The sequence below is a fragment of the Mus pahari genome, chromosome 1 (genome assembly GCF_900095145.1).
Source record: "Mus pahari chromosome 1, PAHARI_EIJ_v1.1, whole genome shotgun sequence".
Lineage (NCBI taxonomy): Eukaryota > Metazoa > Chordata > Mammalia > Rodentia > Muridae > Mus > Mus pahari.
The window spans coordinates 144199468-144221312 of record NC_034590.1 but is presented as its reverse complement, the minus strand read 5'-3'; the positions used below and the strand labels follow the sequence as shown (position 1 = coordinate 144221312).

The following is a 21845-nucleotide window of genomic DNA, read 5'->3' as shown; positions in this document are numbered from 1 at the left end:
TTTTTTTTTTCGAGACAGGGTTTCTCTGTATAGCCCTGGCTGTCCTGGCTCACTTTGTAGACCAGGCTGGCCTCGAACTCAGAAATCTGCCTGCTTCTGCCTCCCGAGTGCTGGGATTAAAGGCGTGCGCCACCACTACCCGGCCTTACTGATCTTTCAATCATGTGTCATGTGTCCTATTCTGTCTCTTCCTCTTTCTTTCTCTCTCTCCTCCGTCACTCCCCCCCACCCCCCATTGAGACTGGTCTCATGTAGCCCAAGATGAACTTGAACTTGCTCAGTAGCAGAAAAGGACCTTAACCCTTCTGCTTCTGCTTTTGTTTCTACCATGGGAGTGCATGCCCGCCTCTCACCCAACTTCTGCCTCCATCATGGGATTACATGACTACCTCAAACTCAGCTTCTGTCTCCACTGTGGGATTACATGTCCACCTTGAACTCATCTTCAGCCTTCAAGTGCTGAGAGTCTTCTGTACCCTCATGCCCACCCAGCCTTCCTTTATCAAAAGGAACTATTATTGGTTCAGTAGAATGGATCCTCAAGGTTTTTTTTTTTTTTTTTTTTTTTTTAAAACCACAATTCATAAGGAGCCTTATAGTATCCCTGGAAGAGTCTTACATCTTATTTTTTTTTTCAAGATTTTATTTATTTATTATATGTAAGTACACTGTGGCTATCTTCAGATACACCTGAAGAGGGCGTCAGATCTTGTTAAGGAGCCACCATGTGGTTGCTGGGATTTGAACTGCAGACCTTCGGAAGAGCAGTCGGGTGCTCTTACCCACTGAGCCATCTCACCAGCCCAGAGTCTTACATCTTGCTGTTCATTGCCGTTCAGACTTATTTGTTTTGAAATGTCCGTGTTTAAATATCAACAAAGGTTGCTTGTCTTTTCTTCTTTCTAGGCGGAAAAACTGATGAAGCAAATTGGTGTGAAAAATGTGAAGCTTTCAGAATATGAAATGAGTATTGCTGCTCATCTAGTAGACCCTCTTAATATGCATGTGCGTATCTTTAATCTTACCTTCTTTAACCTTTACCTTTTTTTGGGATGGGGCCTGTCTGGCAGTCTGTGACAAAAGATCTGGAGGACCATGACTAATGTCAGTGGGTCTCTAGGAGTCAGGAGGGACTCAGCATGATTGCAGGCACAGATGTGATTCATTGCAGTAAGAATAGACAGCAGCAATAGAAAGAGAAGTGCAACAGAGCCTAGAGAGAGCCAGGCTCACATTTCTAAGAGTGCTTTCTAGCTGCTGTCACAAGAGTATTGCATCACGTGACTGTATGCAGCGTCACCACCAGAAAGATGACTGGAGACGCAATCTAGTGTTTCCACAGGATGGGACCTATGCATACAGACTCCTTTTCCGTGTATGTGTCAAACTATATTCCTACAAGAAAAAGAGTTATTCTCCATAAGCCATATTGTTAATGCTGTTTAAGTATAGCAAGCTGTTCTTGTCAAGGAATGGTAGGGAATTTCCCCAAATCTAAGTTTCCAGAGAGTATCAATAGTGGGATGTGTTTGTTACAGATACTGTTTCAGATCTTCTGTGGTAACTGCACGTTTAGGTGTGAGACGGGAGCAGTACATGACATTGTTGTAAGTCATAAGGTTATTATAGGATTATAGGATTCAATCTAGATTTTATCATTTCTTTCTTTTTTCTTTTTAATGGTAGACGGCATAGGATCCTGAATCCTAGATTTTCTAAGAATTCAGAGCCTCTGCAGATGATTTCCTCTGTTTCAGATTCCTCATGTACTATCTATCCTTCAGGATAATTTAATCATATTTGTATACCTACTTGGTAATTTTTTTGAGGATCAGATTAATATAATTTATGTGATTCATGTTACTGTATGAATATAGCAACAAGTAGACATGACATACTTACTCTAACACGTTAATGCTATGTTGGTAGAATGAAATAAGAGAACTCCATCTCTAAGTCTAGAAAATAAAAATCTGTGTCTTTTAATATATGTCTATGGAGAGGTAAATACATACCCTAGAATTAAGCCCCCACTTTATATTTTACTTAGGAATTTACAATGTCTGCATTTTGTGGGAAAGGAGAGGCAATTATGTTTGTTTCTAAATAAGGGTGAACTAATGGACAATTTTGTTTCAATTACAACCAGTATTCTGGGTTTTTCCTCATATTTGTCACCTGGTTTGAACTCCTGACCCAAGTTTAAAGAGAGCAAATACATCGTAAAGTATTGCCTTTAACTCGATCATTTGCTGTGCTAGTTGAATTGAGGGCTGGGTTGACTTTTAATTTTCTTTCCTTTTTTTATTCCCTCTTGGTGTGGGTGTGCATTGCTGCGGGTTGAATTTAGAGCCTCACAAACCTCAGTAAGGAGTTCTCTTTTTTTTTTTTTCTTAGATATTTTCTTTATTTAGATTTCAAATGTTATTCCCTTTCCTAGTTTCCCCTATGAAAATCCCCTATCCCCACCCTCCTCAGTAAGGAGTTCTAACCACAAGCTGTATACCAAGATTTCCCTGTGATTTATTTTATTTTTATGTCTTTATGTATTTATTTTTATGTGCGTTAGTGTTCTCCTTACATGTATATCTGTGCACCACATGCTTGCCTAACGCCTTTGAAGGGCAGACACTGTCAGGTACTCCGGAGTTGGAGCTATAGATGGTTGTGAACTGTCATGTGGATTTTTGGGAATTGAACTTGGATCCTCTGAAAGATTAGCCATTGTTCTTAATTGCTGAGCCATCTATTTAGCACACATTCTACTCCCACTTATTTCTAAAAGTCAAGTTTATCTTTTTGGGTGTGGAGTGGGGAGGGTGGGGTTCAAGACAGGATTTCTCTGTAGAACCTGGCTGAACTGGAACTCACTTTGTAGACCAGGCTGGCTGCAAACTCAAGAGTTCCGCCTGCCTGTGCCCTCCCTGTGCTGGGATTAATGGTTCAGAAGATTTATCTATATTATTTAAAAAAATATATATGTATTAGTAAATATCATTTGGGGTTTTTACCCCACCTTAGATCATTTAGTTCCCATATAAAAGACATAAAAACCTTTATATTTATATTTATAATAAGCCTTAAAGCATTAAAGCTGGGTAGATATCAACTCTTGTCTTAGGGTTTTACTGCTGTGAACAGACTCCTTGACCCATGCAAGTCTTATAAAGAACAATAGTTAATTGGGGCTGGCTTACAGGTTCAGATGTTTAGTCCGTTATCACCAAGGCAGGAACATGGCAGCATCCAGGCAGGCATGATGCAGGAGGAGCTGAGAGTTCTACATCTTCATCTGAAGGCTGCTAGTAGAATACTGACTTCCAGGCAGCTAGGATGAGGGTCTTAAAGCCCACACCCAGAGTGATACACCTACTTCAACAGGGCCACACCTTCCAGTAGTGCTATTCCTTGGGCTGAGCATATACAAACCATCACAGCCCTCTGTGCTATTTTGTATACTTCCCGTTAGTAACCCCAAGATATCACTTGATGTGTTCCACCTGGGCCACTCCTACTCCAACAGGCCTGCCCTCATGGTCTCATGATCTACCTTCCCATGGTGTCTTCTTCCTTCTCCCCTCCTCAGACTCTAAGCCTGGGAACCGAAGCCTTGCCTGCCTCTCTTCTGCTCAGCTAAAGGCATCTTTATTAACCAATAATTTTAAAATAAGGAGCAAGGTTTGCACAACAAAAGCTGGCATATGTGAGAATTCACTCATTTTTTTTTTAAGATTTATTTATTTTTATTTATACGAGTACACTGTAGTTGTCTTCAGACACACACCAGAAGAGTGCATTGGATCCCATTACAGATGGTTGTGAGCCACCATGAGGTTGCTGGGAATTGAACTCAGGACCTCTGGAAAAGCAGTCAGTGCTTTTAACCTCTGAGTCATCTCCAGCCCCAAGAATTCACTCATCTTGAGGCAGCTAGACCTTGCGATACAGAATTTAGCATTCAATACATAGCAATCTACCAAATCTTAACATGTATCTACATCTGTATCTAATTATAGTTTACTAAGATTCTTCAGAAGTTTTGACATTCTGTTTGCTTATTTATTTGAATGTATGTATATGATGTGAGTTCATGTGTGTATATGTCTTTGCATGTGTTAGTGAACATGAAAGTCAACATGGCATAGTAGAAGTCAGAGGTTCACATCAGGTGGCTTTGATAGTGCTTTCCACTTTATTGAGACATGTGGGTCTGGCAAAGTCTAGCTATACAGCTTTTCCCCAAGAGCCTCTGGCTCCCAAATATTGGGATTAGAGGTGGTCGCTATGCCCATCTGCCTTCATGTGGATTCTAGGCCTCTGAACTCCTGTTTTCATGCTTACATGACAAGTGTTTCTTCTTGCCATCTTCCTCAGCTCAATAGTTGTACTTTTTATGAATAAAAATTGCAAGTGCAATTTCATGGGTATACATCTTGTTTCTAAAACTAATGCCTGTTGTGTTTCACAATGAGTATAATTACATTCCTGGTAAATTCTTCCCTAGTAGTCAGTGCTAAATTATTTGTGCTAAATAATTTTGTTCTCCGTTTTCCTTTGTTCTCAGTATTTCTTTCTCCTGAGGGAATGAGTTTACCTTATTCATTTACAGATTTTGTGTGTGGTGTGCTTCTTGTTCTTCTGTTGCTGGAATTGAACTCAGCAAGAGCCTCATGCTAGGCAAGCTCTCCTACTGAGCCTTGGTGCTTTGTTCAGTAATAAGAAATTGTTGGGCTGGTGAGATGGCTCAGTGGGTAAGAGCACCCAACTGCTCTTCTGAAGGTCTGGAGTTCAAATCCCAGCAACCACATGGTGGCTCATAACCATCNTTTTTTTTTTAAAAAAAAGAAATTGTTAAATTTTTTTTTTCAGTGTCATAGAGTTTATTAATTTAATTATTCCCATGAAAAGTTTTTACTTATTATCTACAGCTTTAACCTTTTATTTACATGTAATTATTAGATTATAAAATGATTTGCCATTGGGTGTCTGTCTGTATGTATAAGTTGTGAAATTCATGTTGACTTTAACTTTTGCCAGGTTACTTGGAGTGATATAGCAGGTTTAGATGATGTCATTACAGATCTGAAAGACACGGTCATCTTACCTATCAAAAAGAAGCATTTGTTCGAGAATTCCAGACTACTGCAGCCTCCAAAAGGTATGTTTAGTGTATGGATTTGCCTAAGCATTAAGAGGGTAGAAGAAACATTGAGTTTTCTTCGCCTGTAGGAACTGTTTTCCATGAAATCAGATTCTTAGAATGCCAAGGTTCAATGAATTGTTTCATGAAGAACTTTTTTTTCCCTGAGACATTAAGAAGTTTAACATATTTATTCATTCTTCCACTTCTGAAATTTTGGTGAATTCCACTGTACAATAATTCTTTTATTTGAAATGCTTGTCAACTAACAAGTAAGTTGAAATTTGGAAAATTAGGTCTAAAAACATTTTTTTAGAAAAAAATCACAATTTTCTTTTGGTTTTATTTTCAAGCAAAGCCAGAATTTTGATGGTTCACAACTCTAGTGATTTTGTTTTTCCTGTTAGCAGATTAATTTTTGATGTTAATGACTTTTTTTTTTTTTTTTTTTTTTTTTTCGAGACACAGTTTCTCTGTGTAGCCCTGGCTGTCCTGGAACTCACTCTGTAGACCAGGCTGACCTCAAACTCAGAAATCTGCCTGCCTCTGCCTCCCAACTGCTGAGATTAAAGGTGTGCGCCACCACTGCCCAGCTTTGGTCTCTTCTTAATCACCACTAATTTCTCAGCTCCAGCTAACCAGCACTAGTTGTCCCTGTAGTCTCTTCTATTCTTGACTCTAAAACCAGAGACACATGGTGTAAGCTGTTGAGTTCTGCTGCTTGCTGGGGCTGGAACATGGTCCCGTTGTTCTGTTACATTATCATCAGCTTTCTGCTTTCCAACTCCTTCACTGCCTAAGCTTGGCTGTCCTGGAACTCACTCTGTAGATCAGGCTGACCTCGAACTCAGAAATCCACCTGCTTCTGCCTCCCAAGTGCTGGGATTAAAGGCATGCGCCACTACTGCCTGGCAGGGATTGGAAAATCTTAATCTGCTAAAAATGAACACAGCTACACCACAGGGGTAAAATATTTAAAGTGATAAATGAGTTCTTTGAAGCAAATCAGACTATTAAAGTACTATGTGTATTTGTGAAGTGATGGTGTACCTGAAAGTGTAAAATCCTGAGCCTTTTGTTTGTATCTGTACTTTGTTGTAAAAACTCTGAGATTTAACTGACATGCGAAAGGTTGCTACTCGTTAGATGTGCATTCCACATTAAAATGTGATTCTAAATGTATTTTTAGCTTTAAATTAAATGGCATTATATTACTGTACTTTATTGTTTTACATGACCACTCTACAAAACAAGTCAATAGACATTTTAAACACCTAAATGACTTAGTTAAAAATTGCAGAGAAGGGGCTGGAGAGATGGCTCAGCGGTTAAGAGCACTGACTGTTCTTCTGAAGGTCCTGAGTTCAAATCCCAGCGACCACATGGTGGCTTACAACCATCTGTAATGACATCTGATGCCCTCTACTGGTGTGTCTGAAGACAGCTACAGTGTACTTACATATAAATAATAAATAAATCTTTAAAAAAAATTGCAGAGAAGAGGCAGGCACTGTTACAGGTGCCTTCGGACTCAGCACTGTGGAGGCTGAGGCAGGAGGAGAGAAAGTGAATCCAGCTTAAGCTATAGAGCATGGGCCACCCTTTAATAAAAGAAAAGGTTGCTTGAAAATATTAATAATTAAGTTGGGCAGCAGTGGCCACACCTTTAATCCCAGCACTTGGGAGGCAGAGGCAGGCAGATTTCTGAGTTCAAGGACAGCCTGGTCTACAGAGTGAGTTAGTTCCAGGACAGCCAGGCTACACAGAGAAACCCTGTCTGGAAAAATCAAAAAGGAAAAAAAAGAAAATATTAACAATTACTGGTAACAACAAAGTTTACAGATTTACATTTTAAAATTGGCTTTTTAGAAAGCTTAGTTTAAAAGGATTAAACTTGGATTGATGGATATTACGTTATTCTTAAAAAAATACCAATGTGAAAATATGTGGATGCTTTAAGGAAAAGTTTGATAACAATTGTGTTAACATTGTGGAAATAGCTTTAATTTTTTTCATTTAAAAATATTTAAAGTATTTTTGAAGGGAAAATATATCACATGTTTTTCTCTTGCTTTGATTTTATTTTTTATTTTTTTCCAGAAAAAATGTATTGCTCTGAAGACCAGCCTGGCCTTGAACTCAGAAATCTGCCTGCCTCTGCCTCTTGATTACTGGGGTTAAAGGCATGCGCCATCACCCCCCACTTTGTTTTGAAGTTAACTCTTGTTATGTTTTGAGACAATATTGGATAGTTCCAAAAAGCTTTCAGTTTATTTCATCATATACCATCTATTATGTTGTCACTTCTAAAGTATTGTTGTGTGAGAAAAACTGAGCTTTAACTTAAGTAAGACTAGATTAAAATTCCAAATCTGGCTATAGATAACTTAGGACTATGACCATAATTTTAGGAATGATTCAGAAAATACCACTCCATTTAACTGAGAAACAGTAATGATTGCCAAAAGACCTTAAACTGTTAAGATCTCTTGATATGTTAAAATATTAACCTTTTTATTTTGTATTTAGGGGCAGATTGCTGTCAATAAAGATTAAAGGGGATAGCATACTTTTATCCTTTGGAAATTAAAATGGTACTGACTGAAAGTTCCTTTTTTTAGAGAAGATATACACATCTTCTCTGGGGAAAGACGTATGTCCTTTTTGCTGAGACATAAATCTGAGCAATGGCAAATGTGTCTGCCACAGTCTGCTTAGACATTGCCTTTTACCTAGAGGTTATTATCTCTCAGATGCTGCAGAGTTAGCTTGTGAAGGTGGAAGGCATTTTTACTGTTACATTAATAGAGGAATTGAATAGCGAGACATTTTTATTGTATATGAAATTAGCTCTATGTTGATTAGCATGTAAACTAAAGAAATCCTTATTTTCTTTAAGGTAATAATAAATAACTTTGATTTCCAGGTGTTCTTCTGTATGGACCTCCAGGCTGTGGGAAAACATTAATTGCCAAAGCAACAGCCAAAGAAGCAGGCTGTCGGTTTATTAATCTCCAGCCTTCGACACTCACTGATAAGTGGTATGGAGAATCTCAAAAACTGGCTGCTGCTGTTTTCTCCCTTGCCATAAAGCTACAGCCTTCTATCATATTTATTGATGAAATAGGTATGCTATTTCCTATGTGAGCATTTTAAAAAGCCATTTAAAGGTACTATGTAGAGAAACAGATTTAATTTTAGTATTTATCTAGGTCTATGGAAAACCAAAAGATTTGTTCTTTTTTTTTTTTTTGAAGATTTATTTATTCATGTATTTTATGTATATGAGTCCGCTGTCTTCATGTATATTGGAAGAGGGCATCAGATCCCATTACAGGTTGTTGTGAGCCACCGTGTGATTGCTGGGAATTAAAACCTCTGGAAGACTTCTGGAAGAGCAGTCAGTGTTCTTGACTGCTGAGCAGTCTCTCCAACCCCAGGATTTGTTCTTTTTAAAGAATTTGTGTGGGTGACTATGCCATGTGGAAGTCAGAGGACAACTTGGTAGAGTTGGTTCTTCCCGTTTACACAGGACCAGAGGATCAAACTCATACTACCAGGTTTGTGCAGTTATAGCCTTTACCTCTGAGCCATGCTAGCTTCAAAAGGTATAGTCTAATATGCCATGTGTAATTTTCATGATATAAAATGGGTCATAGTTTGTTTACTCTCTTTTTTGATTGATGAATGTCTCTTCTCAATTTCAAATAATATATATGCTATAGACTTACATGTGTGAATATTTTCTTATGCACATGATTGTCTATGATAAATACCTAGAAGCTGAATATCTTTATCTTGGGATTACTTGTTCTTGAAAGTATTTCACTAAACTGAGGGAGGGCAGGATGAATGCCTGCAATCCCAGAACTGGGGAGGCTAAGAAGGATCAAGAGATTGTCTTTCCTTTTTTTTTTTTTTTTTTTTTTTTTTTTTGTAGGGGTTATTTTTTTTTTTAAAGATTTATTTATTTTATGTAAGTACACTGTAGCTGTCTTCAGACACTCCAGAAGAGGGCGTCAGATCTTGTTAAGGATGGTTGTGAGCCACCATGTGGTTGCTGGGATTTGAACTCTGCACCTTTGGAAGAGCAGTCGGGTGCTCTTACCCTCTGAGCCATCTCACCAGCCCCTTTACTTTTTTTTTTTAAACATATAATGTAAGTTAGGAATTTAATTTATTTTTATTTTTCCCATTTGGATAGTCAACTTAGAAGAAGAAAAAAAGACTCCTATCTTTGTTTGTTTGTTTCAGAGACAGGGTTTCTCTGTGTAGTCCTGGCTATTTTGAAACTCACTCTGTAGATCATCAGGCACCCATTTTACTTTTTTTTTTTTTTGTTTTCGAGACAGGGTTTCTCTGTGTAGCCCTGGCTTGGCTGTCCTGGAACTAACTCACTCTGTAGACCAGGCTGGCCTAGAACTCAGAAATCCGCCTGCCTCTGCCTCCCGAGTGCTGGGATTAAAGGCGTGCGCCACCACGCCCAGCTCCATTTTACATTTTATGCCTTGAGTTTTAGTGGAATCCAAATTTTTGTGGCTTATCAATATTTTTGTTCTTGGTAAAATATATTATTATGAGGCTGTAGAGATGACCTGCTGGTTAAGAACACTTGCTAGTCTCCAGAGGATCTAAGTTTGACTCCCAGTGTCAGGTGTCTCACGACTGTCCATAACGCTTAGATAAGGCAATCCAACACCCTTGTTAGGCCTTTGTAGGTACTCACGCATGTGGCATGCACACATAAAAAATACAAGTAAATCTTAAAATCTTTAATTAAAAACTTTTTTGTTTTTTTGATTTTTCAAGACAGAGTTTCTCTGTTTAACAGCCCTGCCTGTCCTGGAACTCACTTTATAGACCAAGGATGGCCTCGAACTCACAAGATATCCAACAGCCTTTACCTCTTAGTGCTGTGATGAAAGGCATGAACCATCACACCTGGCCTAAAAATATATTCTTAAGTTGTTTAATTATTGTAGCTTTTTACATGCAATTTATTATTGCCAAATTACATAATTTTACGTAGTATAATTGGCTAAATAAAACCAGAGAGGTCCAAGGATTTAGTTTAGTGAAAGAGTGATTTCCTAGCATATGCAAGGCTGTATATTCAATCTCCAGTACTCAAAACAAACAAAAACTGGTTTAAAGGTTAAAAACAGCTGGGATGTTGGCTTAGCTATTAAGAGTGGTTGCTGTTTTTTTTTGAGGGCCCAGGTTTGGTTCTCAGGGCACACCTTGGGTATAATTTTAATTCCAGGAGATCTGATGAATTCTTTTGACATCTGTAGTTATCCGCTTTGTGTGTGTGTGTGTGTGTGTGTGTGTGTGTGTGTGTGTCTATCTGTCTGTGTGTCTTACACATTTAAGAATAGATTTTAAGATATGTTTATAAAGAGAAAAAGGTGCATGGCATGGTTTTGATTTGTGTGTGTATTCTCATCAGTTTACTCCTTCAACTAATTTTGAATTTTTGGTGTATGTCTTGAACAAAAAAGTTATAGCTGGATTTTTTAAACTTAAAAGCGTAACTCTCTTTAACTGGAAAGTACCTAATTTTCATTTATTGTGAAAGCTAATATAGTCACATTCATTTCTGTTACATAATTTTGTCCTTTTTGTTTGCTAGTCTGGTAGATAACCTCTTGCCCCTTAGAATTTTTCTTTCCCTTCTACACATTTGAAGCTATTTATTCTTTTTCTTCTATTGAAACAATTTACATACCTGCTTATTTTAAAAAGCCTAAGCTCCCCAGGCATGGTGGCTCACCACAATAATCCCAGTACTTAAGAAGCTGAGACTCAGTTTGTGTGAATTCAAGGCTGTCCTGGGCTACAGAAGGAGAGACTCTATCTTAAAATGAAACCAAAAATCTTGGGTATGTACATACACATACACCCACACTCATGCTTAATTACCATCTGCAGAACTTGGTCAAGTATTCAGGTCTTGCCCCCTTTTAAAGTTAAGTTGTTAGCTTATTTTTGGGTTCAAGTGCACATTTGTTTGGAATAGAAGTCCTGTTGGGTACATGTTTTGCAAATACGTTTTCTAGCCTAGTTTTTCTTTTCATTTTCTTAATAGTATCATTTATTTATTTATTTATATTTATTTATTTGAGACAAGTTTTCTCTGTATAGTCCTGTCCCTGGTATCTCTCTCTCTCTCTCTCTCTCTCTCTCTCTCTCTCTCTCTCTCTCTCTCTCTCTCTCTCTCTGTAGACCAGGCTGACCTTGATCTTGAACTCATGGAGATTGTATTCTAATTTGCTCAATAATTGACCAGGATTGCCAGGATTGTCTTTATCAGGATAATACCTGAAACAGCATAAATAATCCCCAACCCTCTTTGTTGTTTTATGAACTTCTCAGCCTTTTTAATAGTCTTAAATTACACAATGAGTAAATTATCCATCATTAGTTACTAAGATTAAGGACCCTTTTCTTTTAGACTCTTTTCTCCGAAATCGTTCCAGTTCTGACCATGAAGCTACAGCGATGATGAAAGCCCAGTTTATGAGTCTCTGGGATGGACTGGACACTGATCACAGCTGCCAGGTATTTTCACTAAAGCTTCCATAAACATGTATGGTTTTGTTATCAATAGGAGCGTTATAGGGCTTCTTACTGTACTTTTGAACAAAAAACTTCTATATTTAGTGCTAAGTAATAAGGAGCCAAAAGAACATAGTTTTTATAAACTTCACTCATTTTAATTACTACCATCAGGTTTATATAAGTAGAAGAGCTCATACTCCCTGTATAGTTGCTGCTGTGTGACTCTGAACTTCAGAGTACATATATTGAATAATAATATGTATCTGCCTCTAATCACTGCTTCATCAATGGTCATAACAAAAAATAATGTTCTGTATATAGAGTAGATTTTTGAAAGAGGAGAAAACAAAATGAAAATGAAAAATGAGGCTTCACAAATAGTCTTTTTTAAAAAATGTGTTTATTCTTTTAATTTGCTTATTCTTATTTTATGTGCATTGGTGTTTTCAGTACATATGTCTGTATGAGGGTGTGAGATACCTTGCAACAGGAGCTATAGTTGTGAGCTGCCATGTGAGTGCTAGGAACTGGACCTGAGTCCTCTGGAAGAACAGCCAGTGCTCTAACCACTGGGCCATCTTTCCAGCCCCTTCACAAGTGGTCTTAGCCCTGCAAATACAAGCCAGACTGAACTTGGGTCATTTCTGGTAAAGGTGTGTGTGAAACAAAATACTGTACCCTGATCCCCTGGAGCTGCCCCTGAGTTCAGTTGCACATGCTGCTTTGGAACCCGCACTGCACGGTAGCCACACCTGTTGTCCTAGCTATACTGGAAGCAGAGAATGAAAGTGTAAATGTTTAAGGTTTAACCTGAGCAACATTATGAGGTCCCATTTCATAAAAAACTGGAAATTTTGTAACCATAGCCAATCAAATAACTTATTTTGTGCTCACATTTTTTTTTTTCCCTGTAATATTGATTTTTCACAGATTCACTACCATGATACTGAATACCTTCAATTTGGTTAATCTTTTTTCTTTTTCCTCAAATAAACTATTCTTTTTTTGTTTTGTTTTGTTTTGGTTTTTTTTTTTTTTGGTTTTTTTCGAGACAGCGTTTCTCTGTATAGCCCTGGCTTTCCTCGAACTCAGAAATCCTCCTGCCTCTGCCTCCCAAGTGGTGGGATTAAAGGCGTGCGCCACCACGCCCGGCAAATAAACTATTCTTAAAAAACAAATTATAGCACTGGGGGAGGAGAGATGCTTTAACAGCTAAGAATACTGGCTGTTCTTGCAGAGGACCCAGGTTCAGTTTCCAGCATCCACACTGACTCATGTACCTAAGCTCCACGAATGGGCTGCACTACCAGCCCCCACCCAGCTTCTCTTGAATCTAGGGATAAAAAACACAGACACACACAGTTTAATTTCAACGTGCCTTTTTGGCACAATTGCTGTGCGCTACTTATCTCCTGCCTGGGAAAACTCTGCATCTCTCCACCTGCCCTCAACTTTAGTTGTTCAGTTGCATCTAGTTCCTTCTAAACACTCCCTACCTCCCACCTGTAGGAGCGGCCACGAGCCACCGCTCTGCCCAAGATCTTGCATGGCTGGCTACCTTTTCTCCCTCAGAAGCATGGCGAACTCTCCTTGCATCTGTCTCTTCCTGCAGGGACCTGGGAATCCCGCCTATTCCTTCTGCCCAGCAATTGGCCCATGGCAGAGTGAGTTCCAGGACAGGGATCTCTATGTAGCCCTGGCTGTCCTGGAACTCATTCTGTAGACTAGGCTGGCCTCGAACTCAGAAATCCGCCTCCCAAGTGCTGGGATTAAAGACGTGTGACACAACTGCCTGGCAGCCCATGGCTTCTTTACTGTTAGATCAAGAACCAATTGGGGAACAAGACTTTAGCATCAGAACCATACCACATGGTGTCTTATAGCCACAAGTAAGTCCAGTTCTAGTGGATTCAAAAGGGATGCAAAGCAGTGCATATGAATGCATTCACACAAAATATTCATGCACATAAATACAGTTAATCTAAAAAACCATGTATTTTTTAAAGACAAATTTAGTAAATGATCATTGCTGATTTCACTTTCACAAGAGATAGGCTGAGTGTTGGGGCATTTACCTGTAATTCCAGCTCTGGGAAGGTAGATTTCAAAAGTTACAGCTAGCCTGGGTTATGTGATGAGATCCTGCCTCAAAACAAAACAAAGTGCTAGAGAGATGGCTCAGCTGTTAAGAACTCTTCCAGAGGTCCTGAGTTCAATTTCCAGCAACCTCATGGTGGCTCACAACCATCTGTTATGGGTTCTGATGCCTTTTCTGGTGTGTCTGAAGATAGCAAAAGTGTACTCACATATATAAAATAAATCTTTAAAACAAAACAATACTAGCTGGTATAGACCCACAAGCCTGTAATTCTTATGTTTAGGAAGCTGACACAGGGAGATTCCCAATAGCAGACCAGCCTGTGCTACATAGTGAAGCCTATCTGGAAAAGACAAGGACTAGGGATGTAGTTAAGTGTTTACCTAGCATGCCCCGAGTTTAGTCCTCAGCACTGCAATATAAAAAAAGCAAGAAAAATATCTCCTACTTTGATGGTTTTATATATAATAATAAATCTACTTAATGCTTGATATAGATTCAGTGGAAGGGAAAAAGCTACTGTAAAGTCAAAATGTCATCTTTGTCATCTAGTTTGGCTTTGAACTTTAAATCCTTTCTTTCCTGAGCACAGGAATTACAGACACATGGCACCTCATATTTTCTTTTAGTACAAACTCATTCAAGATTTATCCATGTTTCTTAGTTGTGAGTTATGAAGTCTTAGTGATTATGTGTGCTGTACTTAATTTAAAACAAAACAAAACAAAACAAAAACAAAAAACCTTAGCGTGGGAGAGAGTCTCCATGGTGCAGCATGCTTGTGGCAGGCAGTCAGAGGACACCTTGAAGCTGTTGGTTCTCTCTTCTCCTGTGTAGGCACCAGGATCCTAACTCAGGTTCTCAGGCTTGGTGATAAGTGTGCTTACTGCTGAACCATTTCACTGGCCCTGCACATGTGGTTGCTACCCAAGAGCCCAGGCCTGTTTCCACCTAATGAGTTTTCAAAACACTGAAGCATTTGAGCTCTGCCCTTCTATAGCCATTTCTCATAAGTTTCCCTAACCTGTAGTGTCTGATGTACACATCATACTAGTGAGACTCTTGATGTCATCATAGTACCATAAATTGGAACTCAGAATCGGAACTCATATTATTCTCTATAAGTGAGGGTGACACTCATAGAAACATTTTCCGTTAATAATTGGCTTTAATGAACATATAAGATTGGTGTAGCTACACCAGTGGTACCTCAGCATGTAGAATGTTGAAACGAGAGCCACTGCAGTGTGATGCCTGCCTGATTTACTTAGTGTAGGTCATTCATGTCTGCATAGTAAGACCCTGTCTTAAAAGTAAGCCGGATATGGTGACACCTGTCTTTAATCTCACTCCTTGGAGGCTAACACAGGTGGATCTTTATATGTTGGAGGCCAAGTCTGTCTGTATAGTGAGCTCCAGGTCAGCAAAGGCTACACAGAAACCCTGTTCCCCATAAAATAAAGTGTAAGGTTTATTAATGGAAATACCTTACAAACTGCCCAAAATTAATTTCCTAAATAATAATGTTTAAGGTGTTTGAGTGGTTGGACAGTTAGGCCATGTAAGAGAAGATGTATTAGGATTATACCTTTTTGGAGTTCAACACTCAGTTCTTTACAGCAGACTGTACAGAGGCAGTGGAGGAGACTCTAGCCATTCATGGTGAGCTAGCTCCTCAGCACTGTGTGGCATTTTGGTTTGCAAAACCACATTTTTTTTTTTCCTACAAGTAACAGTTGCTGTTTTCATTAATATGTGTTTTGGCTTGAAGAAGGAAATGATAGTGTTGCTCTTTTTCTTTTTTTGTATGTTGGAAAGGTTAAAATTTATATTTATAATCTTGAATAAGAGGCTTTTTAAAAATGATTTATTTTATACATATGAGTAAACTGCCATTGCTCTCTTGAGACACACCAGAAGAGGGCACCAGACCCCATTACAGAGGGTTGTGAGCCATCATGTGGTTGCTGGGAATTGGAATCAGGACCTCTGGAAGAACAGTTAGTGCTCTTAAGTGCTGAGCCATCTCTCCAGCCTATTGAATCAGTTTTAAATGTACTTTACTTTTGCGGGAAAAAGTTTTTCTTTCAGATAGTTTTCAAAGACTGATGATAAAGTTTGGACGTTAGATAGCTTTCTGGCAAACGTATTATCATAAAAGAAACAAGAACAGTAAGTGGTGGATGAAGCCTGTCATGACAGCTGGGCACCTTAGCAACTAATGATACAGTCTTCCTTTTCAGAATAATGGTGTTTTCAATATCTCCATCAATAAAGATTTGAAGTGTAACTTTAGATTTGCTTACTTTTTTAGAGATTTTTGTATTTTTATATATAAGAGTACCCTATATGAGCAGCCAGTCTTCTTAACTGTTGACCATCTCGCCACACTTTTTTAGCACACTTTTTAAGGTTTTGCTTTTGTGTCTACTTTTTAGAACATTGCTGTTGATACACATGGTGCCTTTTGTGTTTTTTGCAGTTTTCAACACGCTTTGTTCAGTATTAGTTCACATTCCTCCTAACAGTGTCTCAAAATACCCTTATACGTTTTTTGGTTTAAACGAGGAAGGGTCTTACTCTGTGGCTGATTGGTCTGAAATTCACTATGTACACCATGCTGGACTTAACTCAGGGACCTGCTTGTCTTTGTCTCCTTTGTGCTGGGATTAAAGGTGCTCACTAACATGAACTTGTACTTCCCCCTTATTCGATTAATAGTTCATTAAGTCACTTTTACCCATATTTTACATTTGGTAGACATTTTAAATTTATTACTTTTATCTAACAAATTGTAGGGAATAAAAATAAAAGAATCAGTGTTAAGATTTTGTTTTAGGACCACTTGATCCGTACACAGACTTGCATAATGTCGTGGAATTTAAGTATGTATTTGTACTTACGTTTGTCCCCTCTAGATGGCAGACTTTGTTAATTAACAATAATTTTGCTCTGTAATTTTAAATATCATTACATGTAAAGAATAAAAATAGAATATAAAATTTGGTAGATAGTTTAACTTGCTTTAGAGTTATTTGAGAAATCTAAAACTGTCAGGCAGAAATAATAGTGATTCTAGAAAAGTATATTCCTATAATAATAAATTATATTCCTATATAATAATAAATTATGTTTGTATATAGCAGGTATATGCTGCCATTAGGTTATTTATATCCTTAAGAAATTTTCATCAAGTGTGGTGATGCGTGTCTTATCCAAGCACTGGGGAGTAGAGGCAGGCAGGTCTGTGAGTTTGAGGTCAGAATTCCAAGACAGGCAGAACTGCGTTTTGAACATCTTTGTTTTTATTTTTGTTGATTTTAAAATTGTTTCTTTTTCTTTTTAATTTTTTTCAATGTGCATTGGTGTTTTGCCTGCATGGATGTCTGTGTGAGGGTGTCAGGTTCCCTGGAACTGGAGCTGAGACAGTTTCGAGGTGCCACGTGTGTACTGGGAATTGAACTCAGATCCTCTTGAAGAGCAGCCAGTTCTCTTAACCACTCTTAACCACTGAGTAATCTCCCCAACCTCTAAAGTTGTTTTCATTTCTGTAATTTTTACGTTAATTAATAGTAGACTCAGAAATTGGTAGGACTGATAGCATATTTTCTCTTTTAGAATTTTTCCTTTTTTTAAAATTTAATTTTATTTGTAATTCATTTTTTTACTCCATATTTCATTCCCCGCCCCTCCCCATCCCACATCTCCTCCCCATTCCCCATCTTCTCCACAAGGATGCCCCCACCCCCACCTCACCTGATCTCTAAACTCCCTGGGGCCTCCAGTCTCTTGAGGGTGCTTCATCTCTGAATGAACACAGACCCGGAAGTCCTCTACTGTATGTGTGTTAGGGGCCTCATACCAGCTGGTATATGCTGCCTGGTTGGTGGTCCAGTGTTTAAGAGGTCTCAGGAGTCCAGATTGAGATTGCTGGTCCTTTTATAGGGTCACCTTCCTCCTCAGCTTCTTTCAGCCTTCCCTAATTCAATCACAGGGGTCAGCTGCTTCTGACCATTGGTTGGGTGCAAATATCTGCATCTGACTCTTTGAGCTGCTTGTTGGGTCTTTCAGAGGGCAGTTACGATAGATCCCTTTTTGTGAGCGCTCCATAGCCTCAGTAATAGTATCAGGTCTTCTGGCCTCCCCTTGAGCTGGAGCCCACTTTGGGCCTGTCGCTGGACCTTCTTTCTCAGACTCCTCTCCATTTCCATCCCTGTAATTCCACCATCCCTGATGTTTTCTTTTCCTCTCCTTTCAGAGCTCCTGTTGTCTCTGAGGGTTGGGGTGGTCCCAGATCCTCTTCCATGCGAGGCAAGCAGCCCTCTGCTGAGCTACCGTAGCCCTCGTCAGAGTTTGATGCTTGCTTTGGTTCCCCGTTTTCTTTTTTTATTTATTTATTTATTTATTTATTTATTTATTTATTTATTTATTTATTTATTATATGTGAGTACACTGTAGCTTCAGACACTCCAGAAGAGGGAGTCAGATCTCATTACGGATGGTTGTGAGCCACCATGTGGTTGCTGGGATTTGAACTCAGGACCTTCAGAAGAGCAGTCGGGTGCTCTTACCTGCTGAGCCATTTCACCAGCCCGGTTCCCCGTTTTCATTTGAAGTTGCATCCTGTAAGGTTTAAATTGAGCATGCCACCCACGGAACTGGTGGTCCAGTGAGATGAGGCTGTGAAATCCAGAGAGAAAGAAAGCACCTAAACTCTATCAACTGCCTCACACTTACGGGGAATGCCTTTTCATAACATTGTGAAAGGACTTAAAGGGCGCCTTTTCATAACATTGTGAAAGGACTTAAAGGGCGCCTTTCACTCATACTCCCAGGATGTAGTCATTTAATAATCAGCCATATTTTGTAAAATACAAATCATATTAACATTTTTATAATTCATTGGTATAGATACTTATATTTGTGAAATACAAGTGTTTTTGAAAACTACCCTTCTGCAATAATGGTTCTTATAACTGAAGAGTAGACATTTTAGTTAGTAGAAATCCAGTGAGTTTTCACTAGTCTTTCCAGATATGCAGTTGTTTGACTATTTTAATCTTATGGTTAAATTCAACTTTACCTATAAACATTTGACTAATGCTGTTTACCATGAAATTTCTCTTAAACGATTAGCTTAAAAGTCACTTTCCAATGATAATGATCTCAGAAAATATTGTTGGTAGAGCTAATTAATGCCTCGTTTGTCTTTATATGTTTAGGTTATAGTAATGGGAGCTACCAATCGCCCTCAAGACCTTGACTCCGCTATAATGCGAAGAATGCCTACACGATTTCATATTAACCAGCCTGTAAGTAGTCTTTATTGTATTGAAGAGGGAAATAATTGCCTTCTAAAAAGGCTTTTGCCAGGTGATGGTGGCACACGCCTCTAATCCCAGCACTTGGGAGGCAGAGGCAGGCGGATTTCTGAGTTCGAGGCCAGCTTGGTCTACAAAGTGAGTTCCAGGACAGCCAGGGCTATACAGAGAAATCCTGTCTCGAAAAAAAACCAAAACAAAAAACAACAAAAAAAGGCTTTTACCTGTGACTTATAAACAGGATCATTTTGTTTTTTGGATTTCTGAAAAAGAAAGGTATAAGAAACTCCTGTAGGCTGGCCCTCTCTGATGCCTTTCTTCTTCTCTTACTTTTATCCTGAGATCAGTGCATTTGCTCTTTCCCCAAGAAGTAGATAAGGACCTCAGAATTGCCTACATGCTTTAGTAGTTTACCTTAGGAAGATAAAGAAGAAAATCTGAATTAACGTTTTGGATTAAGACAGAATTAAATTTGGGAACTGCTAAGCCATGTGTTAGAGCCAACACTTCTGGTTCTTCTGGATATCTCTATCTATCTATCTATCTATCTATCTATCTATCTATCTATCTATCTATCTATCTCATTCCATCGGGTAAATCACTAAGGTCTTTTGAACAACAGAGAATGAGGTAGATAAATGAGACAAGGAAGCCTTCCAATCCTAATGAGCAAAGATAAGAGAGTGTGGAAGCAGGTTAGTGGGTGGGTTTGTAGTTGACTTAGAGCACTGAGCAAAACAGATGTCTATCAGTCTGGGAAGGTAGACTGCTGCTATGTTTACATGGACTGTGTGTGCTTCCCATATATTCATTCTCTAGTTTCCAGGCAAGATAGTAGACTTATTTAAAGAACATTTGTTTACCTACGAGGCTCTGAATACCAACACTAGTGATCTTTATCAGAAATTCAGTTGTAGGACTGGCAGGATGGCTCAGAAGATAAAGACACTTGTAGCCAAGCCTGCTGACCTAGTTTCGGGAACCCACATGGTGTAAAGTGAAAACAGATTACAGAAAGTAAAGCTGACCTCCACTTGTACTTCTCCACAACATAAATATGTTTTAGAAGACTTAAAAAATTAAAAATTGAGATGTAATTCTAAAGACAGCTAAGGATTTTGATGTACCTGTTGTATTCAAAATAGGGTTGGTTATTGAAACTGTCAATATGATACAGTGTGCATTATCAAAGTGAATTATAGTAGGTTTCATCAACTTGTTAGATTTATATACTGTTAACAAACAAGCTGGAATTTTGTCATTGTTCACTTTTATTTAATGCATCTTAGGGGTAATTCTTTTGTGTGTTAGCTACATTGTCAAATAATTTAAACTTACCCTAAAATTCCTCTCCAAGTAAAATACTTATTAACTGAAAAATAGTTATTGGTGATCATCTAATACATCAAACCTTTCTGTTAGAAAGACCGAGGTATGGAAACAACAGACCTTTGTCTCATTTATTATGTGATTTTATAGTGAGTTCAAAATCTTTTCTTAATGTTAATAAGAATGAATTTATCCATGACAAATTTAAAATCCATCTTTTTATGTAAGATGTTTCTTATTTCATTATCATCACCATCATTATTACTTACATATGATAGTCCTTATTTATTTATTATTACTACTACTACTACTTTTTATTGTTTTAGCTAGGTTCTCATGTAGCCCAGGCTGGCTTGACTTCACAGTGTAGTTGAGGATGACTTGAAGTTCAAACGCTCCTACCTCAGCCTTGCAGTGCTGGGCCTAGAGGCTTTCTCCAGCATAACCAGCTTGTACATAGTTCTATGGAGTGAGTTAGGTGAGGTTTCTGTTCTGATGTGGAAGTATCATGCATCATTGAAGGGAAAGCATTAACATTTATATAACATTCACTAATGAATACTAATGAGCACAGAAATTTTACTGAAGTGTATTAATCATGTCCTCTAATTATTAGTGAAAATAGCCCTTTTATGAAATGCCATAATGAAAAAAGTTACTTTAGAATGCTAAATTTTAAAATAAATAAATTACACAATTAAAAATGGACTTAAAAGGAGTTTTGTGATGGCGAACTTTCATAAATTTAGTAAGAGAAGAAAAAAGAAAGAAAACTGTATGACTGTATAGGAAATTAGCTGGCATAGTAGTACATGCCTGTAATCTGAGCTCTTGTGGGACAGAGGCAGAGAAATTGCTATAAGCTTGAGTCTGGCCTGGTCTACATAGTAAGTTCCAAAACAGGCACATCCTGTGTCAAAAAAATAAGAAACTTTGGGAAGACATTGTTATTTTAATATACTTCTTTTTTTTACTCAGTAAATACTAAGGGTATATTACTTTCCAGGCATGAATAAGAAACAGAATTGAGTGGACTACCTACAGGTAGTTACTGTAGGGTATCTTCTGATGCCTTGTTTTAACATCTACCAGCCTGTCATTTTATCAGTTATCCAGCGATTTACCAAGGGAAAACAGAAAAATCACTTGCTCAGTATTCTTTTTAAATGAATGCTAATTAGAATATTTTCTGGTTTTTAGGCTCTAAAACAAAGAGAAGCAATTTTAAAACTCATCTTGAAAAATGAAAATGTAAGTAGAAAATGGTTTATTCTCATCCTAAAATATGATACTTTTGTTTATAAAGTCATTTTAGAAAGAAATGAAGAATCTGAGAATAATATAGCTTTAAGCTTCACTTTAATTTTTTTTTTGTTTGTTTGTTTTTTTTTTTTTT

The 21845-nt window shown here is 38.1% G+C and overlaps 1 protein-coding gene across 1 annotated transcript in view; it reads left to right on the top strand.

Moving 5' to 3' along the window:
- The window catches only part of Atad1 (ATPase family AAA domain containing 1), a 45954-nt gene that overhangs the window by 11292 nt on the left and 12817 nt on the right, over positions 1 to 21845 (top strand). Inside the window, exons 3-8 of the mRNA XM_021195744.2 lie at positions 907 to 1005; positions 5038 to 5158; positions 8067 to 8267; positions 11595 to 11701; positions 19022 to 19111; positions 21650 to 21700. Of these exons, the coding sequence (XP_021051403.1) occupies positions 907 to 1005; positions 5038 to 5158; positions 8067 to 8267; positions 11595 to 11701; positions 19022 to 19111; positions 21650 to 21700 (669 nt within the window). The remainder of the gene's footprint in view (positions 1 to 906; positions 1006 to 5037; positions 5159 to 8066; positions 8268 to 11594; positions 11702 to 19021; positions 19112 to 21649; positions 21701 to 21845) is intronic.